This window comes from Theropithecus gelada, chromosome 2 (genome assembly GCF_003255815.1).
Source record: "Theropithecus gelada isolate Dixy chromosome 2, Tgel_1.0, whole genome shotgun sequence".
Taxonomy (NCBI): Eukaryota; Metazoa; Chordata; class Mammalia; order Primates; family Cercopithecidae; genus Theropithecus; species Theropithecus gelada.
In genome coordinates, this window is record NC_037669.1 from 193,930,061 (window position 1) to 193,946,094 (window position 16,034).

The following is a 16,034-nucleotide window of genomic DNA, read 5'->3' on the forward strand; positions in this document are numbered from 1 at the left end:
TATTTCCATTGGAAGAGTCATTCAGGACGTTTAGTCTGCCGCACGCAGTGCTGGAAACTAAAGCTGGGATTACATTTTTTGTTTTGTTTTGTTTCGTGGCAGGGTCTCTCTCTGTTGCCTAGGCTGGAGTGCAGTGTTGTGATCATGGTCACTGCAGCCTCTACCTCCTAGGCTCAAGCAATCCTCCCACCTCAGCCTCTGGAGTAGCTGCAACTTCAGGCGTGTGCTATATACTCAGCAAATTGTTTGTTATTTTTAGTAGAGTCAGAAATCTCACTAAGTTGCCCAGGCTGGTCTCAGACTCCCGGACTGAAGTACTAACCCTCCTGCTTTGGCCTCCCAAAATGCTGGGATTACAGGTGTGAGCCACTGCACCCAACCACGATTACTGTTTAACTGGGGGTTCCAGAATACTAGACCTTAGCACAGTCCTTGGATAAGAACTCCATACTTGATCCTAGTAACCAGTTAGGCTCTAAGATCAATATATACTTCATGTTTTTAATTAGCAGGTATTTGTGAAATATCTACTATGTGCCAAGTTCTTTTCCAGATGTAGCTGTGAACTTAGTCAAAATTCCTGCCGTCTTGGAGCTACCATTCAAGTGGAATGTTGAATTAGAACCTAAAAAGACAAAATCACCTCTCAGTGACTGATAGCTCTCAGGCGAGCAAGACTTGTCTTTAATCTGAATAACATGTTATCAAAAAGAATCTGCCTCAGTGGTCTGTCAGTTACAGCAACTCAAAAACATTGAGTGAGCATGAGGAATCCTCTGCTAGTGAGCCGAAAAGGAAAGCTTGCTTACCCCTTTTTTTCTCCCATTCTCTTCCCCTACCCTCATCCACCACACACATTTCTTCCCACCTACCACTCCCCTATCCCCTACCCACATAGAGTCTACCCTACTGGGAGATAATAAACATATGGAGATGTAATACATAAAAAGTGTGAATGTTTTATAGTATTTGCCAAGATGGATTATGTAAATTTGAAATTGAAACTAGCAAAAATTACGTTTTAAAAAAATTGTTAAAATAATTTTTTATGGGCTGAGTTCAGTGGCTCACGTCTGTCATCCCAGCACTTTGGGAGTCCGAGGCCAGCAGATCACCTGAGGTCAGGAGTTCCAGACCAGCCTGGCCAACATGGTGAAACCCCATCTCTACTAAAAATACAAAAATTAGCCGGGTGTGGTAGCTTGCACCTGTAGTCCTAGCTACTCGGGAGGCTGAGGCAGGAGAATTGCTTGAACCCTGGAGGTGGAGGTTGCAGTGAGCCAAGATTGTACCACTGCACTCCAGCTTGGGTGACAGCAAGACTCTGTCTTAAAAAAAAAAAAAAAGTACGAGTCCTACTTATAATTTGAATAGCATTTTAGTTCAGGAGACATGATCATATCAGACTAGGTTCTGTAAAGTGTGTTATAACTTCTATAAGAAGCAATATAGAATTAACATTTAGATAAAACCTGACAGTTTTTTTGTTTCATGTTATATAGACAAAGCCAGAAAAGCTACTCACATTAATTATGTGATTTTGTAAATAAAGAAAAACAGAGAAGGCAGTTTAGAGTCTGCCTTATACTGGCTGGGCGCGGTGGCTCACGCCTGTAATCCCAGCACTTTGGGAGACCAAGGCAGGTGGATCACCTGAGGTCAGGAGTTCCAGACCAGCCTGGCCAACATGGTGAAACCCCGTCTCTACTAAAAATACAAAAAATTGGCCGGTGTGGTGGCAGGTGCCTGTAGTCCCAGCTACTTGGGAGGCTGAGGCAGGAGAATTGCTTGAACCCGGGAGGTGGAGGTTGCAGTGAGCCCAGATTGTGCCCCTGCACTCCAGCCTGGAAAACAGAGCGAGACTCCATCTCAAAAGAAAAAAAAAAAAAAAAGTCTGCCTGAAGAGAGAAAAGTCTGGTTTACTTAGCTCAAGTAAGTTCAAGATTTAGAGGAGATACATGTGTGTTATCTGCGTTTTGTTTTTTATGTCTCAATATTCCACGCTTTTTTGGGGGAGGGTGCTACTGTCATTCATTCAAGCAATATTTCTTCAGCACTATAATGGTTTTGTCTCTGTTCCAAATCCCTGATATTTTAGAGTTACTTTTTAGTGGATGTAGACAAATACGTGTAACAAGTATATTTCAGGTACTGCTAGGTGCTATGAAGGAAAACAAAGCAGGATGAAGGAGATGGTGGGGTGAGGGCAGAGTGAAAGTAATGTTAGATGCAGTGATGATATTTCAGTAGAAACCTGAAAAAGCAAATGTTACGGCGGTCTAGGGGTGAAACATTCTAGGTAGAGGTTCTGAGGTAGGAACATGCTTTTGGTGTATTTAAGAAACACCCAGGAGCCTGAGTAAAGCAGGACACATCTGGGGTGTGAGGTGAGAGTTCTGCTGTGGTTAAGGTCTATTTCAGGTACATGCAAGACATCCGACTGGAATTATCAAGTAAGCCGTTAGATGTATGAGTTTGGAGTAAGGTGGCAAGAATTAGGGCTTGAACAACCAGAAAAGCAAACTGAGCAGGGGTGGTCATGGGGATAGGAGAAAGAGGGTGGTGTCCCAGAGGCTAAATGAAACCAGTGCTGCTGTTTTTGCTTTTTCAAGACACGGTCTGTGTCACCCAGGCTGGAGTGCGGTGGTGTCATCATAGCTCAAGCAGCCTTGACCTCCTGGACTCAAGAGATCCTCCCGCCTTGGCCTCCCAAAATGCTGGGATTAAAAGCATGAGCCACTGTGCCTGGCCTTGAAAACAGTGTTTGAAGAAGTATAGAGAGGAATGAACAACATCACTTACTGCTGATAGGTTTTTTTTCCAGGCGGAGACTTGCTCTGTCGCCAGGCTGGAGTGCAATGGCGCAATCTTGACTCACTGCAACCTCCGCCTCCCAGGTTCAAGCCATTCCCCTGCATCAGCCTTCTGAGTAGCTGGGACTACAGGTGCACGCCACCACACCTGGCCAATTTTTTTGTATTTTTTTAGTAGAGTTGGGGTTTCACCATGTTAGCCAGGATGGTCTCGATCTCTTGACCTCATGATCCATGCGTCTCAGCCTCCCAAAGTGCTGGGATTACAGGCGTGAGGCACTGCACCCCGCCCTGCTGATAGGTTTAATAAGAGGAGGACTAAGAAACAACTGTTAGATTTGGGGTTGTCAAGATCACTGACAAACTTGTGAGGTGAAAGAAAGAACAGTTTTAGTGAAATTGTAAGGACAGGATGCGCATTGGATTGGGTACAAAATACAATAATGAGATAAAGTGGAAACAGTGGGTTTGACTGGCTTTTTAAAGAAGCATTGTAAAAAGAGGGTAAATGAATATATGTACCTGTAATCCCAGCACTTTGGGAGGCCGAGGTGGGTGGTCTGCTTGAGCCCAGGAGTTCGAGACCAGCCTGGGCAACATGGCGAAACCCCATCTCTACCAAAAATATACAAAAATTAGCTGGGCCTGGTGGTGCACACCTGTAGTTCCAGCTTCTCAGGAAGCTTAACTCTGGGAGGTGGAGGCCTCAGTGAGCTGAGATTGCACCACTGCATTCAAGCCTGGACGACAGAGTGAGATGAGACCCTGTCTCAAAAAAAAAAAGAAAAGAAAAAAAGAACCATATGTAAAAAGAGGATATGTATTAAAAGATTGAAAAGCAGCTGGGCACGGTGGCTCACGCCTGGAATCCCAGCACTTTGGGAGGCTGAGGCGAGCGGATCACCTGAGGTCAGGCGTTCAATGACTGCATTTCATTAAATTCGGCCTCGCCAACGTGGTGAAACCCCGTCTCTACTAAAAATACAAAAATTAGCCGGGTGTGCTGGCACATGTTTGTAATCCTAGCTACTTAGGAGGCTGAGACGGAAGAATCACTTGAACCTGGGAGGCGGAGGTTGTGGTAAGCTGAGATTGGGCCACTGCACTCCAGCTTGGGCGACAGGACAAGACTCTGTCTCAAAACAAAACAAAACAAAGATTGATAAGCATTGTTAAAGTATGGTGTTCAGGTTAGGGCACATAAACAGACTTGAGACGGTTTATTTGGTCCTTTCTGTGTTTTGGTTCAGTTCATCTACAGATGGCCAGTAAAAGCTATGGGAAATTTTAACAGTGAAATTAGCAATCCAGGGAGAAAGTTGCAGTTAATTCCTGTTACTCTAAATGTGTAATCAGGGCGGGGTGCGGTGGCCCACACCTGTAATCCCAGCACTCTGGGAGGCCCAAGTGGGTGGATCACTTGAAAACTCAGGAATTTGAGGGCAACATAGCAAAGCCCCGTCTCTACAGAAACTACAGAAATAAGCCTGGGTTGGTTGACACACACCTGTAGGCCAGCTACTGGAAAGGCTGAGGCGAGATTATCACTTGAGGCCAGGAGGTCGAATCTGCAGTGAGCCATGATCATGCCATTGCACTCCAGCTTGGGCAACAGAGTGAGACCCTGTCTCAAAAAAAGAAAAAAAAAAAAAAGGCTGGCCGCAGTGGCTCACACACCTGTAATCCAAGTACTTTAGGAGGCTGAGATGGGAGGATGGCTTGAGGGGCAGGAGTTTGAGACCAGTCTGGGCAACATACTAAGACCGGCATTGCTACAAAAAAAAGTTTTTTAAAATAGCTGGGCGTGATGGCTTGAGCCCAGCAGGTCAAGACTGCAGTGAGCAATGATGGCAGGATTTTGTTTTGGTTCCCCTAATAGCACATTGATTTCAGTGCCTTTAGATCAGCCTGATAGGCTCATCGTCATCATAGTTTCAGAGGCCAGGTCCTAAATGTCAGACAGTCACTACTTTTGCCAGTTTTAGTTTCAGACACAAAGATGAGTTACAGAGACTTGAACAATGAAATCTGTTTTAGGAAAAGGATAAATAGTAAACTACAAGAATTAACACTGATAACAGTGAGGAAGTCGTACTTTTTTGTTTTTTTAAGCATTAAAAAAGGGTTTCGTATTTTTCTTAAAAAGAAAAAAACCAGAATTTTTATTTCTGTGTTAAAATTACTTCATCGATTGAAAATAAGAGCAGGTGTGCTTTATAAATACAGTTACCAGGTTCTGTAGTATTCTAGATTTCTGTTGATAAAATGGCTGTGTGTGTGAAAGGATCTCAGTTTACATGTATCTTGTTTTAATCACGGTGGTAACGAAGATAATAGTTGTTCATGTTATAAAGAAATGATACTGTTTGAAAAGTGATCTCAGTTAACTATTGTTATTGGCTGACATAGTGATACCACATGAAACATGAGTTGGAGGTGGCAGATTTTCCTCTGGTTTCACTTAATGACTTGGGTGTAGGTTTACAAAATGCAGCTACTCCTTCAATGCTGACTAGGCGGTTTGCTGCTGATTAATAGAAAGCTACATTTACAATAAAAATTTCATTTGTTTTTTATACATCTGTTTGTCTTTTTATTGAAGAGTTTTTTTCTGTTTTCTTTTTTGGATCAGGGTTCCAGTTGAACCATCTTCTCTCTTGTCACTATCAGCAAGTCACAATCAGGTAATTTTCAGTAGTTATGTTTATTTAGTTTTGCTTTTTAAACTAAGATGATTTTTTTTTTCTTTTATAATACTTGAATTGCCATTAATTGCCAGATATATTTAAGCATTACCAGCTGTCTCAGTTAATATAACATATGTACGTGATACTTGCTAACAGTGTTTTTGGACACTAGATAGAAAATCTTTACCTTCGTGATAGCTTTATAGTATTAGGTTGGTACAAAAGTAATTGCAGTTTCTCCCATCACTTTCAATGGCAGAAACCACAATTACTTTTGTACCAACCTAATGTATATAAGAACGGTGCAAAGATGGGAAAAGATTGGCAATAAACACATGTAAAGAAATGCTAGGTGACTTCAAAGCAAAAGTTGCATGGTTCAACAGTAGTTCCCTGAATTGATAGGGAATATTGGTAAAGTGATCCTTGTTTTTACTTTGATATGCACAATAACGCTTTGGGTCCAGCTGTCACATACAGACCTGGAACTTCATCGGAGAAGGGAGCAGTTAGTAGAGCGCACTCGGAGAGAGGCTCAGCTCGCTGCCCTGCAGTATGAAGAGGAGAAAATAAGGACCAAGCAGATCCAGAGAGATGCTGTCCTGGACTTTGTCAAAGTGAGTCCTTTGAATGACACTGTTCAAGCTGCTGAGAGGTGAAGTGCTTATTTGTTTGGCCAAGCCTGTTGGTTTTTATTGTCAATTAAAATGTCAACCATTTTTCTCTCTATAAGGAATCGTGACTAAACAGAGTGTCTCTTTTACTTGTGTCTGTCTGCGTAAGGACGATGGAAGTGATTATCTTATTAACAGTAATCTCTTCCTCTTACTTAGCAGTCCATCATTGGACATGTCACTTTACTATCCAGCAGCCATTTCCTCAATTTCTGGTGTCATAGTAAAGATCAGTCACATGAAACTGGTAGTGCTTTAGTAAATAACGGGTTAAGGCCCTCCAAATGTGAACTGTTACTCAGACCTCTCTCCAGCTTCCTTGCTTTAGTAAATAACAAAAGTTTGCTAGCCTCACAGGCTTTATCCTTTGCAGGAACTTTGATTTGTTCCTTTCTCTTCTCCACACACATTCAGTTAAACAACCCTGTTAATATTTCTTAATATTTTGCAGCCTCTGTAGTAGCACCTGAAACGATGACATTTTATTTTACCTGTATTACTTATCTTTTTGTTCTGAAATCATTTTTTCTTCATAATTAAATAATTGTTTGTAATTTTGTTTACTTAATATCTGTCTATCATTTATCTGTAAACTCCATGAAGATAAGAACCATGTCTGTTTTACTTACTACTGTATCCCTAGACCTTAGCAGGTTTTAGCTCATAGTAATCGTCAATAAATATTTGTTGAATGATTAAATGAATTATTCTTGTCCTCTAAAGACTTTCCTGTATTTCATACTTTAGAGACCATCTTCTTTAAGTACCATGCATATGTCTGTTTTACCTGATAAATTATTTTTTTCTGAATGTATCAGACCCTTGGTGATGATGTTTAACTCTTTCTTACCTGATTCCTCTTCATCCAACAAGTTCCCTTGTCTATTATTTTCTATCAAGATGTAGGCAAATCTGGCGGGGCACGGTGGCTCACGCCTGTAGTCCCAGCACTTGGGAGACCAAAGTGGGCGGATCACCTGAGGTCAGGAGTTTGAGACCAGCCTGGCCAACATGGCAAAATCCTGTCTCAAGTGAAATAAAGAAATTTAGCTGGGCGTGGTGGTGCATGCCTGTAATCCCAGCTAACCAGGAGGCCGAAGTGGGAGAATTGTCTGAGCCCAGGAGGCAGAGGTTGCAGTGAGCTGAGCTGAGATCACCACCACTGCACTCTATCCAGCCTGGTCGGCAGAGTGAGACTCCATCTCAAAAAAAAAAAAAAATGTAGGTAAATCTTTTGACCAATAGCAAAAACACTAAAATTAATATTCCTACACCCAGAAGTTCACAAAGGTGCTTCTCTCAATCTCCCTCCGAACCTTCCATCTGCCCCGAGATGTTTCTTTTCGTGCCTTTTCACCCCTCGTAAGAACATCAATGTGCTGATGGCCATGTTCTCCTGGCCTCCTTTATCTCTGTCATTGTCTTTTTGTGCAAGTCATCTAATACCCACATACTGTTTCTCCTAATTTGTCCAACCATTTCTCTTTCCCTTAAATCCCTGCTTGATTTGTTACTACATAAAAATTTTTTATATAGTTCTTTTGAAACTAATGAAAATACTTTCATTGGTTTCTTCTTCTTAGGTCATCTGGAGGTGTTCAGGTTTCATAGATGAGGAAGCTGCAGGTGTAGGAAAATTAAGCAATGTAGTCATTTATAGTAAATTCCTTTTCATAATCAGGAGGCAAACCTAGACTTCTGAAAGCCTAACTTTGTTCGTCCATTCGACTTGAAAGACCTTTATGGAATGCTGGTTGTACAAGGAATATAAAGATGCATAAAACACAAGCCCTGCCCACCAGGCACAGCTTAGACCTTATCACAGAAAAAAACAGAAAATAAGACAGCTTGTAATAAAAGTGCTTGTTTTATATTCAAGACAATAGAAGACTTAGAGAACAAGTATCATCAGAATTGACCTCAAAAAGAGATGATACGGGACCCTGAAGAATGAATATGTAGGATATAGCCAGGAAGAATAGACTGGATGATGGTGTAAAGGGGGGTTCGATCTAGGCTGAGGAAATCTAAACAGGATGGGAACTAGGAGTGACCTTGTATGATTTGTAGATTTAAAATAATGGTACTTGCAGGAAATACCAGCTGGCCTAGAGAGTTTGTATTGAAGACTTACGGGAAAAATGAATTATTGAGATGATGATAATACTTAAAACTTATTGAGTGCTTATTATGTACCAGGCACTATTTTAAGTACATTATATTTATTTACTCATTTAATTCTCCAGCAATCTCTTTAGGTACCATTTTTTTCTTTTTATGAACAAGCTCAGAGAGAATAGCAGTTTACTAAGATTAAATACTCAGTAAGTGGCAGGATTAAAATCCTATTATTAGAACAAGGCAGGTTGGCTCCAAAGCCTGTTTTGTGAGCACAGTCCATGCTGCCTCTTGGTAATAATGGTTAACACTGAATCCTAAATGCTGTTCTATGTGCTTTGCATAAATTAACTCATTCAGTTTGCCTTCTACAGAAGTCACACAGCTAGTAAGAGATAGTCAACTTGTAGAGAGTCTTGATTAAATGTCAGATGAGTGTTGGATCTTGATCTGTTAAGTAAAAGAGAATGCTGAGTTTCAAAGCAGGAAAAAGACAAGAGAGAGACTTCTGAAAAACGAATGTACTCGTGTTAGAATCGGTTAGGAAGAAAGAGACTAGAAAGAGGAAACTAAAGAAGAGAGAAACTGCAATAGTTAGACTAGGGTGTGAAATACGGCATAAAAACCAGAGGGCTTCTGAGGGTACTAAGGGTCGGCAGTATTGCACAGAGACAAGAGCCTAAGTTCAGAAATTTCTGAATTTGAGTCCAGCTTTGCCACTTGCTGTGTGCTTGACTTTTAGAAAGTTGCTGAGCCATTTTATGCCTTTAGCTTCCTCCTGTGTGTGATATTTAACTATGAAATATTAACTATTTCAGAATTATTATGGATATACTTAATGCTTAATACTAGTATGGTACATGCTATATCCCCTATTACTATCATAAAATGGATTTGCTGAATTACCTGTAAGAGAGATGATGAATAAATCACTGAAGAGGGTGAAAGAAAAGAAGCTCCCAAGGCAAGGTTTGGAGGCTAAAAGAATGGTTTCAAATGAGGGTCTCGCATTGTGGAAAGAACGCAGGCTCTGCAGTTGGAAGACAGGCGCAAACCTCAGTTGTGCTACTTATGAACTTGGAGACCTTGCACGTGCCGCATAGCCTCTCCTCGATTTTCTCATCTCTAAATGAATATGATGATGATATTTTATCTCACACAGTAGAAGAATCACTGAGATACTGTGTACACAGTGACGTGGTAGAGTACGTTGTAAAGCAGGGACCACAGCAATGCTATCATGTTATTATTAGATGATTAGATATCACACATTGGAGAAAATAGCCAGTTAGTATGGGACATTGTGAGTTTGTTTTTGAATATGTCAGATATGAGGTGGAGTGGGGTTTCCAAGTAGAGTTTCCACAGGCAGTCGAAAACACAAACCTGAGATTTGCTTCTAGCTAAAGTTATTACCATTCGAGTGATACTGAAGCCATTAGAGGGAGAGAATAAGTTCACTGAGAGAAGGTCAGTATTCTGATTGTAAACGTGTTTCTGTAGGTATATGTATAGTTTTTAAAATTTCTAACTAAACATGTTCTAACTAGTACATCTAGAAAAATGCTATATACAAGAGGTAGAAAAATTAATGTGAGTGATTACTTTAGTAAATGTAATTTTTTATTTTCCGTGTTCCAGACTCTAACCAGCTTCCTTTTTTGGGGGGTTTTGGGGTTATATAGCAAAAAGCATCACAAAGTCCACAAAAACAGCAACCCCTCCTAGATGGTGAGGTAAGTTGATGTAATCACCTTTTCTTTGAAATTGATTATTTTTGCAATGCAAATGAAATGTTTACATGTAATTATCATCTTTTCAGTGCTTTTTGAATATTGCCACTTTTCTTTTTCCCCCTCACAAAATTCTGCTTATGAGGGAGGTGATACAAGCCAAGGAGTTTATTAGAATCTATGGATCAAGGCTTTTTTCAGCTATACACATCCATTAGAGATTATATTTCCCTCCCTGACCCCCACCAGAGGCACCATGCCCCTCCTCCATTTTTGAAGCGTGGTGTGTAGAGTCCTAGGAGCTTTACCTGGTACAGGTAAATGGAGCGGCTACTGAACAAAAAAAGACTCTTACATAGTATTTCAGATTCAGTGTTATCAGTGATAACACTTATTTTATAATATCAAATAGTACATTTTTGTTACAGATTAACAGAAAATAAATCACTTAACCTTTGAAAAATCTACACACCTGTTTTGATCTGTTAAAATGAAGCTTTTACTAAATGTTTTTATTGTAGTTGGCTTTCTCATTAACCATTTTCCCTTTAAAAGCCTTCCAGTTTTTTCTTTCTTTTTTTTTTTTGTTCCTTTCTTTTTCTTTTTTTTGAGACGGAGTCTCACGCTGTCACCCAGGCTGGAGTGCAGTGGCGCGATACTGGCTCACTGCAACTTCCACCTCCCAGGTTCAAGTGATTCTCCTGCCTCAGCCTCTGAGTAACTGAGATTACAGGCGCCCACCTCCATGCCTGGCTAATTTTTGTATTTTCAGTAGAGACAGGGTTTCACTGTGTTGGTCAGGCTGGTCTCGAACTCCTAACCTTGTAATCCTCCTGCCTTGGCCTCCCAAAGTGCTGGAATTTCAGGCATGAGCCACTGCGCCTGACCCAGTTTTTTCAATTTATGATCATTACCTCCTTGAAAAATGCATAAAAGCGTTGTCTCATGTGAATTTTGACTTTGCTTTTCATAAAATAAGTTATTTGAAAACCTAACACCTGGGGCTTTACAAGTAGCAATTTTCTGTGTTTTTAAAGCACAAGAGTTTCTGGTAAGGGAAAGTGTATTGTTTGAAATGCTTTCAGTTGTCCATTATAAAGGTTTTTTAAAGCACAAGTGTTTCTGGTAAGGGAAAGTGTATTGTTTGAAATGTTTTCAGTTGTCCATTATAGAGGTTTTTAAAAAATTTTATCATAGAACTACTTCTAATTTTTTTTGTGTTAGAACATTATATATTTGTATAATACCTGAAAGATTGACTCCAGCCTGTTCAGCTGTGTTTTCTTCACCTGGTAACAAGTTTGATAAATTTAATATACGTTTTCTTTTTTACCCAATATTTCCTTCTTGATGATTGTTTTCAAGTAATTCATTCTCAAGAAAACTAAAGCTCCACAGGAAAAGAACATAAACAGTTCTAAAAATTGTAATCGTACTTTTCATTTTGCTTGAGAAAGAAAATGAAGAGATACTTAGACTAGAAATTATGACCCCTGGGCTACTGGTCTGTCACTGGCTCACTAAATGACTGCAGGTTCTTTATGTTATTGTTACGTCTCTCTCCAGCTTTCTGCTCCCTCCTTGCTTTGGAAGGTTTTAGGCAGTAAGATCCGATTTGAAGTTGTTTAAACTCTGGGAGAAAATCAGTACTCAGAACCAGCTTACTGACTATTATAGTGCGTGAATTCCAGATGATTGTGAATGTGGTCCTCTATGTCAGCATCTTCAAAAGTATGTCTTAATATGTCTCTTTCCTTGTGTGTGTATTCGTGAAATACGTCACACGTGTGCGTAGTTTGTTTTTGACATTGCTTCATTTTTCTCACCTCTCCAGTGCCCCTTCCCATCCAGAAGGTCTCAGCACACTGATGATAGTGCCTTGTTAGTGGTAAGAGTTTCGCACAAAATGGAGTTTTACGTTTCTGTGTTTAGAGATTAAAGGATAGCTCTTGTACTTTTTATTCAGAAACTATATCTAAATACCATAAAACATGATGAGCATCATTACTAAATGCTTTATAAAGAACTAAACCATTTTCCCACATGACTATTTGTGACTGACCCAGTGTTTCAAAGTCAGAGTCCTGCGGCTCATGTCTTCGTCAGGGCCACCAAGAGTCAAACATTTGCATTGAGAACCATATTGGCTTTGTGTGTGTGCTGGAGACAGAGGCATAACGTAATATTCATGTTTTAAATGTGTCTAATTCCAGGAGCACTTACTTTATTCATCATTAATTTGGCGCATGGGTCACCTGTATGCTAAGGTGGCCCATGACACTGATTGCACAACTGTGTATTTGACATCCTATTTTATTATGTATTTTCAGCTACAGAAAATCCTTCACTTTGGTTTTAAATACTTACATCTCAAGATTATTCCTTCATGTTCATTTTTTAAACTTAAGGAAACATTAACTGCTGATCATGTTTAACACTGGTTTACTTTTATTGCCTGTTTCATCAGCTGAAAATGAGTATAAGATGGAAAGTTTATTTAAAGCCTTACTTTTATTAGCCTTGCGAGAGAATTCTGACCGTTTATAGAATTTCTTTCCCCATCATGTTTTATGTTATTTTTTTCGTAGTAGTGCGGTTCAGAAGTCTAGTATCTACAGCAGTTCTGTCTCGTGCTAGTAACTGCTGCCAGGCTGCATACTACTGCATGAGCTGCACGCTTCAGCATGACTTTCCTGTTACACAAACTTCCATGGTCTGTTCACATTTCTGTGTATTCTGCAATCTTCATTTCCTTTGAGATGGATAAAACACCTTTTAACTGGGCAGTCTTATAGGTGAATACAGTCATCAGACTCTAGAGTTTTAGTGTAAGTGAATTGGCCTAAGAAGCGAATAACAAGTTAAAAATTAGACAAATACTGAGAGCCTCCAATGATCCAAACACTCACCAAAATTATCTCGTTTGTTCCTCACAGCAACCTTAAGAGTGAAAGTTAAATTTAGCAGGTTTTGACAGATGATTTCTGAGGCCCAGAATGTGGCTTGTCCAAGGTCGCATAGATAGTAAGTGCAAGGCTGGGAAAATCCACATCTGTCTGGCTGATGGGAGGACCTGCATTCAGCACCGGGCTGTAGCTGGAAACCGTTAGGAAACTGAAGGGTTAATAACACATGTAATAAGTGGTATAAGTCTGAGTCCAAGACTCTTTTGTCAAGGAAATAGTGCAATTTAGAAAAACAACAACAGCAAAATCCCCTTAGTGTGTAACTTGAAATTCCCTTCAGCCATTTGTCAAAACACATTCCCTTATGTTTTAGCTACCAGTATTCATATCTGATCCTCTAAATTAGATGGCCTTTAAAAGCAAGGAATTTCTTCTAAGTATGATGACCTTTAAAAGCACATCTCACATTTCTTTGTATGCCAAATAATGTCCAACCAACACTGTGCAAAAAGAGTCATATTTTAAATAAAACCTCATCTTATCAAAACTATGCTTCAGAAGGCTTCCTGTTGCTTCGAGTGGAGTCTAAATGTGGCCTCGAAGCTCCTTCGTGCTCTGTCTACTGCCTCCATCTCCAGTCTCCTCTCTGGGCTGTTGCTATACCAACATTTTTCCAACTCTTCAAATATCATAAGCCCTTTCCCATCTCAGACCTTTGCAAATGCTGTTTCTTTTACATAGAATGCCTTTTCCTCCCTGCATATACCCCTTGATTAATTCCTGTTCATCTCTCAGGTATTTGTTTGAGTGTCCCATCTTTAACATGGCTTTTCTGCAGCCCACTGCCCTTACGTCAGCCCACAGCTGGACAGTTAAATAAACTGACAGGAGCTCCAGTACATTTGATGAAAAGGAGGCCCAGGAAGTATACTTGGTGTGTTACTGTTGTCACAGCAGTTTTTTTTTAATCATGGTACTTTTATTTGGGTGTTTATTATTTTTTATTTTTATTTTATTTTTAATTTTACTTTTAAAAAAATTTTTATTTATTTATTTAATTATTTTGTGACAGAGTCTCCCTCTGTTGCCCAGGCTGGAGTGCAGTGGCATGAACATGGTTCCTTGAAGCATCAGCCTCCTGAGTAGCTGGGACTACAGGTGCTCGTGCCACACGTGGCTAATTTTTAAATTTTTTGTAGAGTCAGGTTCTCACTGTGTTGCTCAGGCTGGTCTCTAACTCCAGGGCTCAAGCAATCCTCCTGCCCCAGCCTCCCAAAGTGCTGAGATTACAGGCATGAGCCACTGTGCCCAGCTTGTTTATTCTTTTATTATCTCTTTTCTTTTGGACTACTGGACTATAAGCTTCATGAGCACAAGGATGTTTTATTTTGTCTTAATATACTTAATTTACTCCATCCCTACCACCGTTCCTGGGATATATTAGGTGGTCAGTAAATATTTCCTGAATGAACACATAAATTCTGTGTATCTACTGGTTATTATATTGTTTCATGATGAAAAGGTCTGATGAATGATATCCTAAGGTAAATGCTGAATTTGATCTAAAGACCTTGAAACATACGATTTGAAATAAAGATTTATAACAGCTAATATCAGTTACACTGACATTCTCTTCGGGCTACCCCTCAAGCTCCTGTTGCTTTCGTCTGTATCAGGTCTCATGAGGCTCATTTTACCTCTTCTTCATCCACTCCTAGTTTTCCTTTTCATCTTTGACATTGACAGTCGTTCCAGTACCTCTGATTAAAAAGTAGGCCCAGGCAATCTAAACCCCAGAAGCATACACAGTGTGTTACCATTGTCACAGTTGTGTTCTGTGGTATATTTTTATCTTCACTATTTGCTGCCTTAAGATAGATTTTGTGATACATGTAATACATTGTGTGTTAACATGCTTCTTTTGTCAAATAAAAATACGTTAATTCTCATTAAAAATACAGTCGTATTTATTTTATTGACCATATACATACCTTTTCCTAAACACCCATTTGTTTTCTTGTTCATTTATCTTATGGTTTAGAAATTTGTTGTCCTAGTTTAAGTTTTTAAAAATTACTTATAAAGACTTCACTATTTTTAAGCTCTTGGCATTTTGTTGTTTTAATAGGTAAAACCTTACCCAGTGCCCTTTGTGACAGTGTTGTCTTCTCTGATTTCCACTCTCCGTGTGGCAAAGGAGAAAAATTGTCATGTTTTGAGCATCTCTTACCTATAATCAAAATTCTATATAATAAATACTTTAAAATTTTTTCTTTTTAATTGACAATAATTATATATATACAATCTAACTATATCTCCAGTACATCTAACCAGCTGTATGTTGGTTGGTGAAAGATAAAGGATTCGAAGAAAAAGGAAATTCCACCTTCCTCTCTTACAGTCAGTGGGAGTTTCACAGAGGCAGAGATGAAATGCCGGTTCCTCCTTCAGGCTGATGCAGAATCCTCACATCCTCATTATATCTAATTTGGATTAATGTTGAAAAAATATTGTTTTTATTCATACCAGTTCTGCTTGGTTAAAATCCCCCATCATAGGAACAGGACTCATTTGTTTCAAGGCTACTATGCTAAAATTGTTGATGTTCTGTTTTATTTCTGCATAAAATCATTTTTAATAAATCATGCCTCCCATTTCTTGATTAGTGTGGCATGAGGTACTGAGACTATCCTGAATTACACAAGTGGAAAAACTGTGTTGATGGGTTTTTGTCCCCCAAGTGTTCTCTTTCTGGCCTGTCAATAGCTTAGTAAACCATTGGAAAGGCTGTCCGTGACCTTTCCTTTTCTCATTTCACTAGTCAGATCTGCCTGCCTGACAGTTGCTAATATCAGTGCTGCCTTCTGTTTCTTCTCTTTCTCATTTGAAATGCAGTCGCTGTCAGGTTTGAATCAAGTGGGTTGTGCTGCTCCCCTGCCTCATTCTTCTGCCTTCACGCCTCTTAAGGTATCTCTTGTTATTGTAATTCACCAGGAAGTTTGGGGAGGGGGTACATATAAGGCCTTGAATTTTTCAGTGAATTGATCTAACAATCTGAAATATAGGATCATATAAATATACCTGTTTATGAAACTGTTTGAGT

The 16,034-nt window shown here is 39.6% G+C and overlaps 1 protein-coding gene across 3 annotated transcripts in view; it reads left to right on the top strand.

Moving 5' to 3' along the window:
* Positions 1-16,034, top strand: part of LRCH3 (leucine rich repeats and calponin homology domain containing 3) — a 101,425-nt gene that overhangs the window by 57,908 nt on the left and 27,483 nt on the right. For all 3 annotated transcript variants that reach the window (XM_025377726.1, XM_025377725.1, XM_025377727.1), the window contains exons 11-15: positions 5,446-5,497; positions 5,968-6,117; positions 9,978-10,028; positions 11,860-11,913; positions 15,827-15,898. In XM_025377726.1, coding sequence (XP_025233511.1) covers positions 5,446-5,497; positions 5,968-6,117; positions 9,978-10,028; positions 11,860-11,913; positions 15,827-15,898 — 379 coding nt within the window. The remainder of the gene's footprint in view (positions 1-5,445; positions 5,498-5,967; positions 6,118-9,977; positions 10,029-11,859; positions 11,914-15,826; positions 15,899-16,034) is intronic.